At 42.6% G+C, this 14,887-nt stretch overlaps 1 protein-coding gene across 17 annotated transcripts in view; it reads right to left on the bottom strand.

Moving 5' to 3' along the window:
* FOXP1 (forkhead box P1) overlaps nt 1-14,887 on the bottom strand; it is a 377,034-nt gene that overhangs the window by 21,629 nt on the left and 340,518 nt on the right. For 14 of the 17 annotated variants that reach the window (XM_079316612.1, XM_079316617.1, XM_079316603.1 and 11 more), the window contains 3 exons: nt 9,375-9,458; nt 752-953; nt 581-660 (listed from right to left, as the gene is read on the bottom strand). In XM_079316612.1, the coding sequence (XP_079172738.1) occupies nt 581-660; nt 752-953; nt 9,375-9,458 (366 nt within the window). The remainder of the gene's footprint in view (nt 1-580; nt 661-751; nt 954-9,374; nt 9,459-14,887) is intronic. The other 3 variants (XM_079316618.1, XM_079316605.1, XM_079316610.1) reach the window with 1 other exon arrangement.

The following is a 14,887-nucleotide window of genomic DNA, read 5'->3' on the forward strand; positions in this document are numbered from 1 at the left end:
TTACTTTGCCAGATACAAAAAAAAAAAAAAGGAAAGAAAGGAAGAATGAAAAAGAAGAGATTTGGAGCAAAAAATCGAAGGGAGGGTTTTCACAATATGAACTAAGATTAATGGCTGTATTTAACAGTTCAATGGCAAAATTCAAAATGGAATTATCTAATTGTTTTGAGTTTTTATTTCTGTTTCCTTACAGAAATATTAATTTATTAGTCATTCATAAAGCAGAATCAAAGAGAAATGCAAAACATTTCACTAGCTGATTAAAGCTCAGTAATTATTTAGAGCTCAGATTAATTCTAGGGATCAGAGATTACTGTAGCTTGTGATAATTGACTTGCCATCTTTAAACAGGCTCATTTTCACTGTTGTGTGAAATGAATTTCCTAATAATCACATCGTATTGTAATACTTAATCAAAAGCAATTATGTTATATATTGCAGTTCTAAAAACCCTTATAGTAAAGGTTTGAGCATTTGAGCACGCTTACATACCAAAGGTTTGAAAATCTATTGAATCCAGCACATACAGTGAGATACATTTTTTTCCCTAATCCCGACGCGCGTGTTTGGCTCATCTTACCTGTCTAATTAAAGATGCATACGTGAATGGTGGTCTAACTTCTGCGTTCTTATAAAATTCTTGGTTCTGGGCAATATCTGCTAAATAAGAGCAGTTGTTCTGTTATCACCACAGCCCACGGGCTGCAGGGGAACGCAGTGGGGGAGGGCTGTGCCAGCGGAACCCCTTTACCTGAAGAGATGGGGACGTTGTATTTGTCCGAGTACCGCCTCCGGATGGGTCCGACGTTGTGCATGCTCGTGGTAGTGATGACCGACGGTCCCTGCGTGACGGGAGTGATGGGCGCAGTCGGGGTGGTGGGAGTATGAGGTAAACTCTGCGGAGACGCCTCGGACGCCGTCTTGGAGAGCGTGACGCTCGATACCAGGTTCAGCTGCGGAGGGAAGGAGCAGGGGCTCGTTACAAACAGACACCCTGCACGGTTCAGGGGAAACCCTCCGTGCTGGAGAGTGCCTCAGCTCCGAGCAGACACTGCAGCTCAGCACAAAGTGCTGCCCTGACATCTCCGTTAAGAGACAGCAAAGGGAAATAAATATAATAACTGCCTATATACATTTCCAAATAGGCTTAAAAAACAGAACAATATAGACTGCTGCCTAAAGAACAAATAATGAATTTTAATCTAAACCTCAGAAGATCTTGCATAGTACCTAATCATTTTAATATTTTACTTCAAGTTTCATTGTTTCAGTCTAAACCCCACACTCTCTGATTTCCATGCTATCATTATGCATGGCTTCTAATCAGTCTTCCCGGATATTTCATTGAAGGCATCAGGCTTAAAATAAAAGGCAAGACTTTCCTAGGGACATGCTAGGGAGAAACGCAATCTCTCTCTTCAGCATTTGGGCTTTTCTTTTTTTTTTTTCCTCTCTGTTCATCCATTTTAAAAGCAAAGCCCAGAGTAGGTTAACACTGGAATAATTTAATTAATCACAGTGCATGAAATACTGTGAGCATTCAGCCCAGCACAAGTGGCACCACTCTGTTTTTCCCTGCTAGGATGGAAGGCGTTGGTGTTACCTGCACGGAGCCCGGCCCCACTGGTGTGGCAGCGTGCCACAGCAGGCTGTAAAACACACCTGCCTCCAGGATTGGGTATCAAACCCAGCTCCAACCTGACTGTTTTCAATACACAACCCTATTTATATAACCAGCACCCACACTCCTCTCCAGCCCTTTCTTTCTGCCCTACAATGTCCTCTGAAGGATGATGCTCTGTCCCGATAGGTTGTTGCTGCTGAAGTATTTTAAACAAACAATCCTATCCCTTAACTACAACATCACAGAAGACAATTGAGAGAAGGGCTCTTTAACTACTCACACATTTATTTCCCTTAGGCAGTTTCACGAATAATATTGGTGAAATTCTGACCCCACTGAAGTCAGTAGCAAAATTCCTACTGAATTTAACAGGCCCAGAATTTTATAACTTTTGTTCATTATGAAAATTCCTTTTTTGCCAGACATTAAACCTCCTGAGATGAAGGCAAGGCACATGATACAGTCATGGCCCCAAAATCTCATGTTTATCCATAAGGCACTGTATTAATTTTCCTTGTATGAAAGTAACCAGATAAGAAAACTCCTATTAGCATCCCTCATATGAGCTAATAGCCACAAATAATGTTTCTTTTAAAAATAATAGGATTTATCCCAAACAAAGGTAGAGGAAAATAAAGAACTGTAGCATTACAGAGCAGATACCAACACAAAAAGCCCATCGCCCACAGAAAGGGCTCAGCTGAGGAAAGACAAATTGTGATTGCTTGTCCTTCCTGACAGTGAGAAGCAGCTGAGGGAAGCCCCAGCCACAAACTCCTGGCACAGCCTGGATGCTGCTCCAAGGGAAGGAGGTGGTGAGCAGCAGACGTGCAAACACCCACCTTTCCCTGCAGGTGCTTACAAATGACTCCTTGCCTTCCAGTGGGAAATATTTTAACACTTTGTGGCAAAGCCAGGGAGTGTGAACCCAGAGAGGGATGGTGAAGGTGGTGAAATGCAGGTATTGATCCCTGCTCCAGCATGAACCACATCCTGCAGTCCAGAGGTTTAAACCCTCCTGGTGCCATGCAGTGCCATCATGTGCCACCCAGTCTGCTCATTGACTGGCCTGATTTAAGGACACTGATTAGGGACATATATATAGTAATGTCTCCCTGTTATCCATCTATCCATCTATTACATATGATAAAAGGACCAGTGATGATAATAACAGTGCAACTGACAGGTCTCACCATGAAATTAAATCTACTGTATTTTATCTCAGTTTCTAAATGGACATTTTAACAGTCCAATAACTGTGAGGAAATCTGCATCAATTTTAAGTGCCCTTCTCAGTGCAGGCTCGGCAGCCGGGCCCTCCCGTTGGAAAGATCACTGCTCCTGCTTCATCATTACGGCTCCCAACTACTCCATTTCAAAAGAGCCCCCTTCCTTTTCCAGCATGTAAAAACTTAACATTTAATCTGTTTCTACTAGGGAAGCTTGAGAAAGGATCCACAAAGGTCAGCATTCCCCGCTTAAAGAATCTGAATTGAGTTAAATTTCTTTAGGCTTTTCAGCATAGGTAGCGACGAGGAATAAACACAGAAGAGGACGAGCAAAAGGGGGGGGCTTTAACAGGCTTGACAAATGACACTGTGATTCACACCCACTGCTGGGTTGCCACTAATAAGCTACAGAGGAAGCAGCCAATCTCAGCTAATTACCAGATAAAATTGTATTGTAAGGACTCTAATTAGGAGATGCTTATGGAGGTGATCTAATGATTAAACGCTGCATCCAAGTGACCCCACCATCAATGTGCAGTGGTGCAAGATGTCACCGGAATATTTTGTAGAAACAGTAATTTTATTTCAAGGAGGGGAGGCAGTAATATTTGTAATAATGGCTATGAGGTAAACTAATTAAAAGACAGTTCCTAAAGGAAGACTGTGGCTTTGAGCAGCTGTGGCCGTTCCAAAACAAAGTGCCAAATCTCAACAGAGGAGCTGCAGTCAAGTGGAAAATTTCTGCCTGACCTCTGCTCTCGCTATTAATTTGCAGGAAACCTAATGACACATATACATATTCCCACAAAATTGTTCTAATTGCTAATTTGCCAAAGGAGCCCAGTTTCCAAATTAAACATGACTGCAGTCTGTGAGGAAAGAGAGAACAAAAAGCTGGAACGCAGCGAGTCTGCCGCGTTTCACCTCCGACGACCATTTGTGAGCCTGAACCAACAAGTTAATGAAACACGACCTTGTCCATCGCTAGCGAAGTTTTTCCGTTTTCCGTGTTTTATTTGATGACACTCTCCTCTTCCAGCTGGGTTCCCCAAACCTGAGCCAGGCTGAGGGAGGAGAGGGCTGTGCTCCCTCCGCAGCCTTTCGCTGCCGCTTCCTTTGTTGCATCGGTAGCGCCAAGGCTGAAAAATCGGTTGTGAATTAGAGCAGAATAACAAATTATGAATGGTGTTGGTTTTGTTGCCATCTTGAATTATTAATCTGAACGGTAAACTATAAAATCTTAATATTGGCGTCAATTAGAAACGTGGAAGAGGCCGTGGATGATTGTGCAGGGCAAAGATCAGGGAGGGACTGGGCTGGGAGGGTTTCTTTTCCTGATGGAAACTCTACATGGCTTCTCCCTGTTTGCATTTGCTATTTAAAAACAAGTTACTATGATTAGAAAAGTTGTTCGCATCGGTATTTTGTACACAGGCTGTTTCCCACATACTGTAATTTTTGGATGAATCTCACTGCTGGCAGAGGGGAGGGAGCTCAAGCCACAGAGTGAGCACTTCAACAAGCAAGAACTCTTGCACTGCAGCAATGCACAATGTGGGCACTCACAGAGTACACACCCCTGCATCAAGGAGTTAAAATGTTTTAGTAATATTTGTCCTGGGAATGGGGGGAGGGTGGATTTCCTCCAGCCTTTAAAAAACAACCAAACCCAAAAATAATAATAATAAAAAAAAAACAACAGAAAACACACCAAATCCCACAACAGTCATAAGTCCTAAAATTCTGCAAATTCAATCACTGAACTTTGTTGACTGCTTTGTTCAGTTCTGGTTTTTGAGAATATTTCCTCATACTGTTTTGCCTTGGTCATTCATAACTGCCATAATTGTCTCAGCGTTCAATATCCTGCTTAGGATTTTATTATTAACCTTCCCTTTCAAGAAATAGTCATGTCTCCCTATTTAAAGTGAAAACTGAGTCATCTGCTTTTTTTCTTTAGATATAAACAAGGCAGAGGTAACCCACGCTATTACCCAGTTAAAAAAATAGATTTCCAGTTAGCGGCTCTCCCACTAGGACTAAGTCTGATTTCTTTTTGTGTAAATATTTTACATGACAATAGCAGCTGCACATAAAACAGCACTGAAACTCTTTCAAAAAAGGAAAAAGAAAGAAATGTTTCTAAGGGTCACAGTGAGGCCATAGCCAGTGACTCCCCTGCAATGGGTGCTGCTGCTCTGGGCCCAGCTGGGGCTGAGGACTTATCTACACTGGGACTGAAATACTTTGGAGAAGAAACTCCTTTTCTTGACATTGAGGGTGAGAGACAGAAAGTGAATACTGGGCCTAAAACTTTGTTCAGTGCTGTGTCTTCCTCTCCCTGCTTCAGCCTGGACACATCAGTGTATTGGATGCAGAGCCTGGCAGGCAGCAATCACTTAGCAGGTGTTGTTATTGGCAGGAATACTAAGGAAACTGAAGCTGAGGAGTGAGACTTAATGAAAACCAGTATATAAAAACAGCTTTTGTTGTGCTTGAGAATCTCTCTTTATTGCTGCATATCGTTATTTTTTCAAACTATAAAGTATGGCTACAGCAGCTAAAATGCTCAGTCATTACCTCAACAGTTAAAAGACTTTTTTTTTTTTTTTTTAATGCTTTGTTATTACAGTTGCTAAAAACAGTATTTCAAAACAATCATAACTGCTATGGTTATGGCAAAAAAATACATTAAAGAAGGGATATCTAACAGTGCATCTTATTTAAAGTGCCAGAAGGGCCTTTAAAAGTTTTCTGTCTATTTTTAAAAGGTGGTTAGAGCACCTAGTATGAAGAATTACTTGTTGGTTGATGCTTTTTCCTTCTCCTTCCCTTCCTATGAACTTCGACACGAGTTAATCCACCCAGAAGAAAGCACATTTCCATTTGAACCTATTATGCTGATGGCTAACACGGATGAGAGCAGCATGTCAGGGGGAACCCTAATAGCAAAACCAGGATGACAGTTCTTGAGAAATCGCTGTTCCGGCTTTTGTGTTGTGGTTTTGTTTTTTTTTACCTTGAAAAAAAAAGTTCACCTTTCCAAAACACATCACAGCTTATTCTGTCTCATGGCTTTGTTCTCACTTTCCTCAGGCCCCTCAGTTCCACCAAAACAACATGTGTAGGATGAATGGGAACAACGCTGCCTGCTCTGAGTGCTGAGCTCTGAGATAGCTCAGTTTTCTTTAAACTGCTGCTGTGGAGCATTTTCATTAGAAAGATGGGTGTTTTTAAAGGTGATCCTGAGCACTGCCCCAGCTCCTGGGATGTTCCCCCATACCCCAGACCCCTTCCAGCCTGCCCAGCATCTCCTGGGGAGCAGCACCAGACACCAACAGCATCTCCCTGCCAAGCAGTCTGCCAATGATTTGGGCCAGCACCACTATGCCACACAGGAATGTGTTTAAATCTCTTTAGTAGGACTAGAGAGCTTTACTGAGCAGATGTCTTGGTGGGCTGAAATGCAGAGGCCACTCCACCACCCCTCCCAAGCTCAAAATTACTGCAAAGAGCTAAAGACACTCTAAGGTACGGATGGAATGGATGGATATGGCTAAATCAGACAAGTAACCCTTGCCCAGAGCTGGATGAGTTTTAAACTGATAGAGAACTTGGCTGTGGTCCACCTGATCCAACAGCACACACACAACTACTGTGTGAAGCCCAGAAGGCAAAGATGGCACCAGTGGTCAGTGTGGATTACACATGGCACATGGTTAACACAGATTCTCATACACCCTATTACCTGCCAGTAACAAAATAGTTTAAAACAAGCATTAAGATCCTTTAAGCAGAATAAAAACATTTCCTCAGTCATGAAAAGGCTGTAATTTTAAATCCCAGCTCACTGCTATGTTTGGATTCGCAGCTGCTTTTTCCTTTAAAATCACCGAAGTACCGTAATATATTAGTTCTAACACACACCTTGCATTAGTTATGTTGGCAGAAAAAAAATTAATTACTGGATGTAAAGACTACTTTGCAGTGCAATAATGGTCATCAGATCTTTTTACCAAAGTCCTATCCCACTGAGTTAAAAGGACGAGGGTCTAGCAGAGTCTATGCAATGCCTGTGTATTTTTTTCACCAGGAAAGCACAATTTATGCAAAACACTATACTTCTACATTTTATAATTAATTTTCAAATGCTTCACCTATACATATTTTAATAATTTCTGATTTATCAGATGGTATCTATAATAAATTTTTCTATATTTCAATAAATGAAAAGAAGGCAGTTTCAATCCAACAACAGAGTGCCACACAATATAGGCCTGTCAGGCACCAATTTTTACTTCTAACATGTAAGTTAAAGGATAAGGAATTTATAATGCTGCCTGTGAACGAAACCACTTTTCATACACAAATGTGATCTTTTTTTTTCCAAAGGGTAATACAACAGTACATTTACATAAACTAATCCAAACAATCTATGTATTTGACAATGGCAAACCTCACACAGACTGCCTATTGTTGGTTTACATCTTGGAGTTCTTTATGTTGGCTTGTAACACTGCTCTAGCTGTCAAAGGTTTGACTTGGACTCTAAATAAATGGTTATAGAAGTGCTGTGCAGCGATATTGGACTTCTTTGCAAAAGAAAACCTGCTGTGTATGAATTCAAAAGCTATTAATTTTTCAGTCAAAAATATTCATGCCTATTTCTTTTAATAAAGAAACACTGTGCTGAGCAACTGAGAGATAATGTTGACTAGTGGTACAGAATTTTCAATAGAGCAGTTAAAAATAAATTTAGTAGGAGGTCCCCAACAAAGCTATAATTTTCCAGAATGTAAAACATTTTTAATACTAATCAAGACAGCCCTTTTCCCCCTGCGTTCACAGGTTTTTTCCCCTCTCTCTTTTCCCTGTTTATTAGCTGTTAACACTAATCTTCACGGCGACACCGCCTGGTATCTCCGTAGCCTGCGAGCCCCGCCAGGGCTCCTGCCCTCGGCATCGACCACGAGCCGCTCACCGCCCGCCCTCTGATGATTTCCTCCCTTCAGTTTGTAATCCTTCCTCCTGAGGGGCACTGCTGTTATGAAAGGCCTCAAGGCAGAGTGCTTTGAGACTCCCAGATTATTCCGCTGTTTTAATTTTTAATCCAGTAAGAGCTATGGAAACCAAACCTCCTCCCCGTTCTGTTGGGTCTACACGCTTTGGCAACAATGCGCTGAAGCATTTGCACTCGGGCTGGGGTGGATGTGAGGAAATAGAAGAATGCTATTTTCATAGACACTGCCACTAGCTTCTCCTCTAGAGGGCTGGTGTCCACCAGACCAAGCAATTTTAGACATCTCAACAGTTTAAATGGCAGGGTTTGTATCTACCACTCAACTCTCTCCAAAATGGCAAGGAAACTTCCCATTGACTTTGACATCTGCTCCAGTGTTACTGAATAGCCTGCAATTTTCTATCTAGTAGCCTCCCTACGCACTTCTGCAGCCATTTATTTCCAACTACACGGAAACTGAGAAATCCTTTTCTAGTAAAAATGTGTGCGCGAAGTGTTTAATGATTTTATGTTCTCTATCTCTGTAATGTGTTCTGTTTCAGACATTAATTTTGTCTACCAACTGCATCTTGGCAGGCTACCATATTTGCTGGGTTAATAGTCTGACTCCTTTTTATTTCTATCACCATAAATCACACATATATGGGTGTGTGTTTGCTTTATTTATAGAAAAAAAATCAGTCAAAACAGATAAACCAATACTTTGTCATTATGCTGCATCATTGCATATTGATTAAAATTGCTGGTACTAACTATAGATTGTCAACGCTCAATTAATTTTCACACAATGACTCAAAGCAAAATCAAATAAAGCCAGTGTACCTTTAAATCTTACAAATCTTAAAATCAAGAAGCAAAGCACTCTCTCCATTTTGAATAATCATTGGAAGCTCCCAGGAACATTTTCAGCATTAAGAGGCTGAGAGAAAACAACAGCTGAAGAAGAGTAATTTCAGTCAGGGAAGGAGATGTGGGATTTTCCTGGGTTTGGAGGTAACATGGAGTTTTCTTTGGCTGCAAAGACACTTGCCACCCCTACTCCCCCTTCTTCAAAGAGCAATCTGGGGTAGAGGAGGTTTCCCTTCTCAGTTTCAACAGTATAAAACCTGATACTGGGTAACCGTGATTATCATCAAAACGTGCAGTTAAGAGTCACTTCTACAGTAAATGTCTGTCAGACCGGGAGAAGGCAAAATAAATATACTAAATATAATTTAATTACAACTCCTTCCTAACACTTCCTAAGATTTCATCCAAGTCAGACTGATGTAAAGTGACTTACATGAGGCCAGAAAAATGCCCAAAGCATCAGCTTTGGAACCAAACTTGACTTTGAAACTCCCTGAAGAGAGGGGGATGACAAAACCCGGCTGCGCTTCCCATCTCCTCCCCACACCCGGCTCTGAAACGGGCCAGGCTCCACAGCCTGGGCTCCAGTGGGGAACAGAAAAAGACAGGCTGTGAGGTTTGGATTTTGCTTTCAGCACAGTTCAGTACTTACGGGCTGAGGGGTGGCTTTTGGTTCAGTTGACTTCACATGCAGGTGTGTCATCATGGCTTGCAGGCGCTCTTTATCTTTCGCAAGCTGGAATGGGAGAGAAAAAAAAAAAATCCTCTGTTAGTCGTACAAATAAAACTCAGCCTCTGCTTATTCCTAATTAAACAGCTGGCACCGAGGCATGAGACAGAAGAGTTTTATTGCTGAGTAGTTTGGAAATTGTATATGGGCTATTCGTGAGGTAAAGCGAATGCGTGGTGCTGGGTGTCACCATTTCCCAAAGCAAAATGCATTAGCCCTTGAGTGAGAAGAGCTAGACCTGCTGGCACCAAGAGCTTCACTCCAGCCTTGACAGCAAAAAGACAACAGTGAATCATGTTTATTAACCAGCCCCACTCCAGCTCTGGAGGCACAGCAGAAGGAAGGCAAGGCAGCAGTTCTAGGATGTGTTTTCTTTCTCTTGGAGCACAGAACAAGTGGCACAGATGGGCTGTGGCTTTCTGACAACCACAGGCATTGTGGCACATGCAATGAGCACAGCCAGGGGTGGTTAAACCACACAAGGCACGTCCTCAGGGCTCTGCAGGCAGCCTTGGGTCCAAAAGCACCTTGATTTGACTTGAGAAGGTGGCAGAGCCCTCGGTGGGTCACCCTGGGAAGTCAGGCTGAGCACGGGGCAGGACCTGCTGTGGGAGCTGCCAGCATCCCTCTGGCATAAGCAGCATGGGAAAGCCTGAAAGCAGCATTCATCACCCCAAAACACTCATGCCTGGGCACACAATGCCACAGGACTGATGCTGCCATCCTTCCTCATCTGCTACTTAAGGCCCAAGAGTTGGGGTGAAGCTCTCAGTGTCTCTTGTATTTTATGGTTGAGATCCACACAGCTGGAGTCTCAGGATCACTGGTATGCATCCATAGCCTGGTCAGCTTTTCAATGCATTTCAATGCACTGGACAGACACTAAATTTCATTGTTTTTGGAAGCAAGGAATTTTTTTTCTATGTGTGAATGGGACTTTTTTCCAATTGCTCTTCAAAAAAAAAAAAAAAAAATCACACTGGAGAGATATTAATAATACTAATGAAAAAGGGGTGCTATTAACCTGCATGCTGAACATAAAGGTTGCTGCTTCCAACAGGACCTGAATCAGGTTCTTACAAATGCCAGTTTTTGCAGAGCTGAGTTCTTGCTTTAGACAAGTGAGATTCCTGGCACCAAGAGAAGAACTGTGCTCACATTCCAGCAAAACTTTAAAAAAAACCTGCCCACCACCTTATCAGAGTGATCTGTTTGTATCAGTGAAGTGGGTCTAAGTGTACATAAAAGGAGACTTGATCATAAATCCCCACTCATAACCTTATGGCCAAGGTTGTCCTGCTCTTTGCAAGGCGAGGGGTTTGACACTGTGCCATGATGGGACAGAACTTGGCACTAGGGTTTCCAAGACAGGAATTAAATAAAGGAAAAAATGGTGTGACTGCACTTTTCAAATGGCTCCTCTTCTTTTGGTCAACAACCTCAACGGCAAGAGAAAAAAAGAGACACCTATGGCAGATCTGCTGCAATCTCATCCTGATCTGAGCTGGACACTTCACAGGAGAGCTGAGGGCAGCGACAGGCTCTTATCACAGCGCTGCAGCAGAAACTTCTCCCTCTGAGAGTCTGCTGAGAACCTCTCCAGAGAAAGGAGAGGGCTCACCCTCGGCTGCTGTGCTTCATACAAAACAAATTAAGCCAAGAAATAGCTGTGCTCTCCGTGCAGCTCTGTTGTGCAATCCCTCATTCCAAGCAGTCTCTGGGCACACGGGCTGCTTGGCGGGGTCATCTGTACATTAAATTTCGGTCTGCAGGCTACTGCAGAAGAACAACATCTCGTGGCCAAAATAAATAAAAGGCAGGCACCTGAGAGCTTCCTGCCAGGCCTGGCATGGCAGCAGGAGGGGATGGCACCTGGGCAGCACAGGGCACACCCTGCCATGCCCCCATGCAAGGCAGAGGGGAGAGGGGCACCTCCCTCCCAGTGCCGGCTCCTTGTTTGCAGTGCCTCCACTCATCGCCTCAGCAATGCTTTTAACGCCGAATCTGGTGGATGGAGGTTATTAAAGATCCTCTCGACATTTCAGGCAGACACACGCTAGCATTTTGTCATAGTCTAGGAATTCAAACACTCACCCAGTTAGGCAGGAGTTTAAATTATGAAAAATAGAGGTCTCTCGGTTTCAAAGCATTGAAGAGAAGTAAAAAAATCTGAAGAATTTCTTTAAACTGTTTTTCCCTTAGGTCAGGAAGCAGTTGTGATATAAAACTAGAGTGTCACTAGTAGCCCCCTCTGGCCAGTGGGGTCAAACAAAAGAAGCCATGGGGGATTGCTCAGCCACTGGTGGGAGCAAATTATCACTAGAGTGTAGATGGTCCAGAAATGGGGATTAATAGCCAAAAGGCAGGAAAATGCTCTTGATCTACTGATAATGTTGTTGGGCAAGGACAGTTCTGACATGGAGGTAAGAACTGCTCTGTACATGGGGCCTGAGGAACATAACACAGCCCCATCTGAAGCTTCCTTCTTTCTTCCTATACCCATCTGGAAAGTTCTGCATGGTGGGAATTTCCAGACAGCCATCCAATTCTCCATGATAAGCCTGATTTTGTGAGACTTCCTTCACTTCTGGATGTACAATGTGAGTGCCTAACTGTGGTTCAACTGAAAATACATCCAGAGCAAGGTACAAGCCTTCCAAGTGTGGACACCAAGCACACAGCTTGCCCTGGAGAGGTTAAATCCTAAAACTATACCAGCAGGAAAGACAGGAGAAAGAAGCACAGAAAGCACAGGCCAGAGGGGCTCCAGACAAGGCAGTGACCAAGAAACAAGAGGAAAGGCATCAGAAACAGAGATGATGGAGAAACTGTACAGGAGGAAAACCAGACAGAGAATAAACACAAGAGTCAGGAATGGGAAAATGAAAACCCAGCGAGGGCAGAATGGGAGAGCTCTTCAGCAGCAGAATTTTGGACAGACCAAGGACAAAGGAGAAGGAAGCCAGCCACAGGCAATGCAAGAGGCAGCCCAAACACAGCCCTCCCATTCTGTGCCTGGTCAGGCTATGCACTAGGAAGGTTTAGAATCCACTTTTCAAGTGTGTCAATGGATGCTGCAGGAGAACAGACACAGGCAGTGTTTTCACTGTACTCAAAATGGCCAGCTGCCTTTGTTTTCTCCCGTTAGGAGACACTTCTCTAGACTCATCATAGCCCTGCTGCTATCCTGATGTTTTCCCACTCAAAGGCAGTGCTGCAAAATGGATGTCCTATTCCACCTAACAACTAGCTAAGGACAGAGATATGTTCCTGTGTTTCTGTTTTACTCAGCAGCACAATTTTCACTATTTATAATGAACAAATGATCATGTCAAGATGGTTTAAACAAAGTGAAATGTGAGAAGATTTCTACCTTGCCTGTGATTTTTGAAGTGTATTTGTGATGGAAATGCTAAGACCAAACGTTGAGGTTTCTGCTAATGGGCATTTGGAATCAAACACAGAACAGATTTGATCTGATTTTTACCAAAATTTTGATTAAAAATTACTTTAGGAGATATTACACTTATTTCTAACGCTGATAAAACTACCATAGGTAAAATAAATAAGAGCACAATCAACAACAAGAGGGTAACACTTGGGTCCAAAACCTGAAATAGATCCCTCAGGTGAAATGAATTTGTTTTGATGGGGTTGTACATGCATTAAATGGTGGGGAATGTAGATCCTGCCGTGGTACTGGATGCTGAAGCTGGAAATTCCCAGCTGCACTGTAAAGCTGCTCACCAGTGCTGCAGAGCAGGGGTAAAGGCTGCAGGTCCCTCTTCTACCTAATCCACAAAATTCAGTCATCAGAGGGCCTGTCATCACTCTGCTCCATGGCCTGAGGATCAGGTCAGGGGTCCTCAGACCACACCCCTGAACACCCCTCTGCTGGGCACCACACTTTGCCTTTATTATGGGTCTGTGAAAAACAGGCCACAGCCAGATAAACTAGGGACTGGAGGGAAAAACCTTCTTCATAATTAAGGGCTTTTTTGAACTATCAGAGGACTGATACAGGATGAAAGGAGAGGGAGAAGAGGGAAGCTACAGGTAAATTTCAGAAGCTGGACCATCCTCCTCCTCCTCCACCTGTCCTTGCTGGCCAGTGCAGAGATGGCCTCACTCTGTTATCATCACTCCTGCCTAAATTAGGGCTCTGGTTCATCCTACCTATCCTGCTCAGATGGTTGTTAAATCCAGAACTTTCTGGCCCTCACATCACTTTGAAATTATGGTCTTGTCTTGTGGACCTAATGCTGCCTTCCCTTGCAATGACTCTGAGCATTGCCAGCACTAAATGGGTGTGAAGCTGCAACTGTAAGTCATTCAGAGCAATTAGCAAAATGCACTGCTGATAAACCTTTTAAAAATATTGGCATGGGCTTAGGGAGAGGTGGGAACCAAATATCCCTGTCCTGTCCCTGTTGAACACAGGGCATCCTCCTGTAGTTCCAGGCACAGCCACTCCCAGGGACTGTGGGAGAGAAGGATTAATGCTTTCCAAGCTGACTGTAACTGAAGAATCTAGATTTACCTTCAGCCTCAATATTACTGCACCTTGGTGAAAGATTATCTCATATCTCAGTTTACCAGGAAGAGTGCAGATTTTTATTTTTCTTTTCCTAATTCCCAAGAAACTTGTTAAAATAACAGACCATTTCTCATAACATTTTCTGCATGACTCTGATATTTTATGACTGGTAGTTTGATTTTTATAAAAGTTGTATTAAAATAGTTTATATTGCTTCAGCTAATAGTGAAAGTGTCATGACCAGTGTGTTCCTGAAAGTAAAATTTAGGAAGTATCTATGAAAGAAAAGGGGTAATTTGTAAGATAAGAAGATAAAAAGCATTTTTAAAAAAATGCTTATCTTGAAAAGTAACAACAAGAAGTTTAAGTGTGGTTTTGCTGATTTTTCTCTCCAACTATTTGAAGCTATAAATGACTTAACTCAGTAAAATTCCAAATGTAATTATCTTCTGTACTTAGCCCAAGGCTTTCCATATATCTCCACACTGCTGTCTTGCATACAAAATAGGTTTTTCAATAGCTGGTAACTATATAATGTACAACATTGTTTTAATTTCCCCTTCTTTGCTAACCTCTTGCCTACACACAGACACACTGTCACAGCCACCCAGCCAGAGCAGCAAGGTGCAGGGAGACAGAAAGGACTCAGAAACATTTGGAAAGGCAATTACACAAACAGCTCATACCTTTGCATCACAATCAATATATATCAATTTACCCCCTTTTGGCAGTTTATAAAAAAAATTATTTGATACAAACGGTAAAAAAATAATTGTAATAATAATAATAATAATAGTAGAACAACATGGAAAGTATTAGTACGTGAAAGAACACACAACAAGCCAGGTCATGCAGCGTTTGGAAATAAACATCAACCATTTCCCCTGTGTAGCAGCAA

Source organism: Erithacus rubecula, assembly GCF_903797595.1.
Source record: "Erithacus rubecula genome assembly, chromosome: 13".
NCBI lineage: Eukaryota > Metazoa > Chordata > Aves > Passeriformes > Muscicapidae > Erithacus > Erithacus rubecula.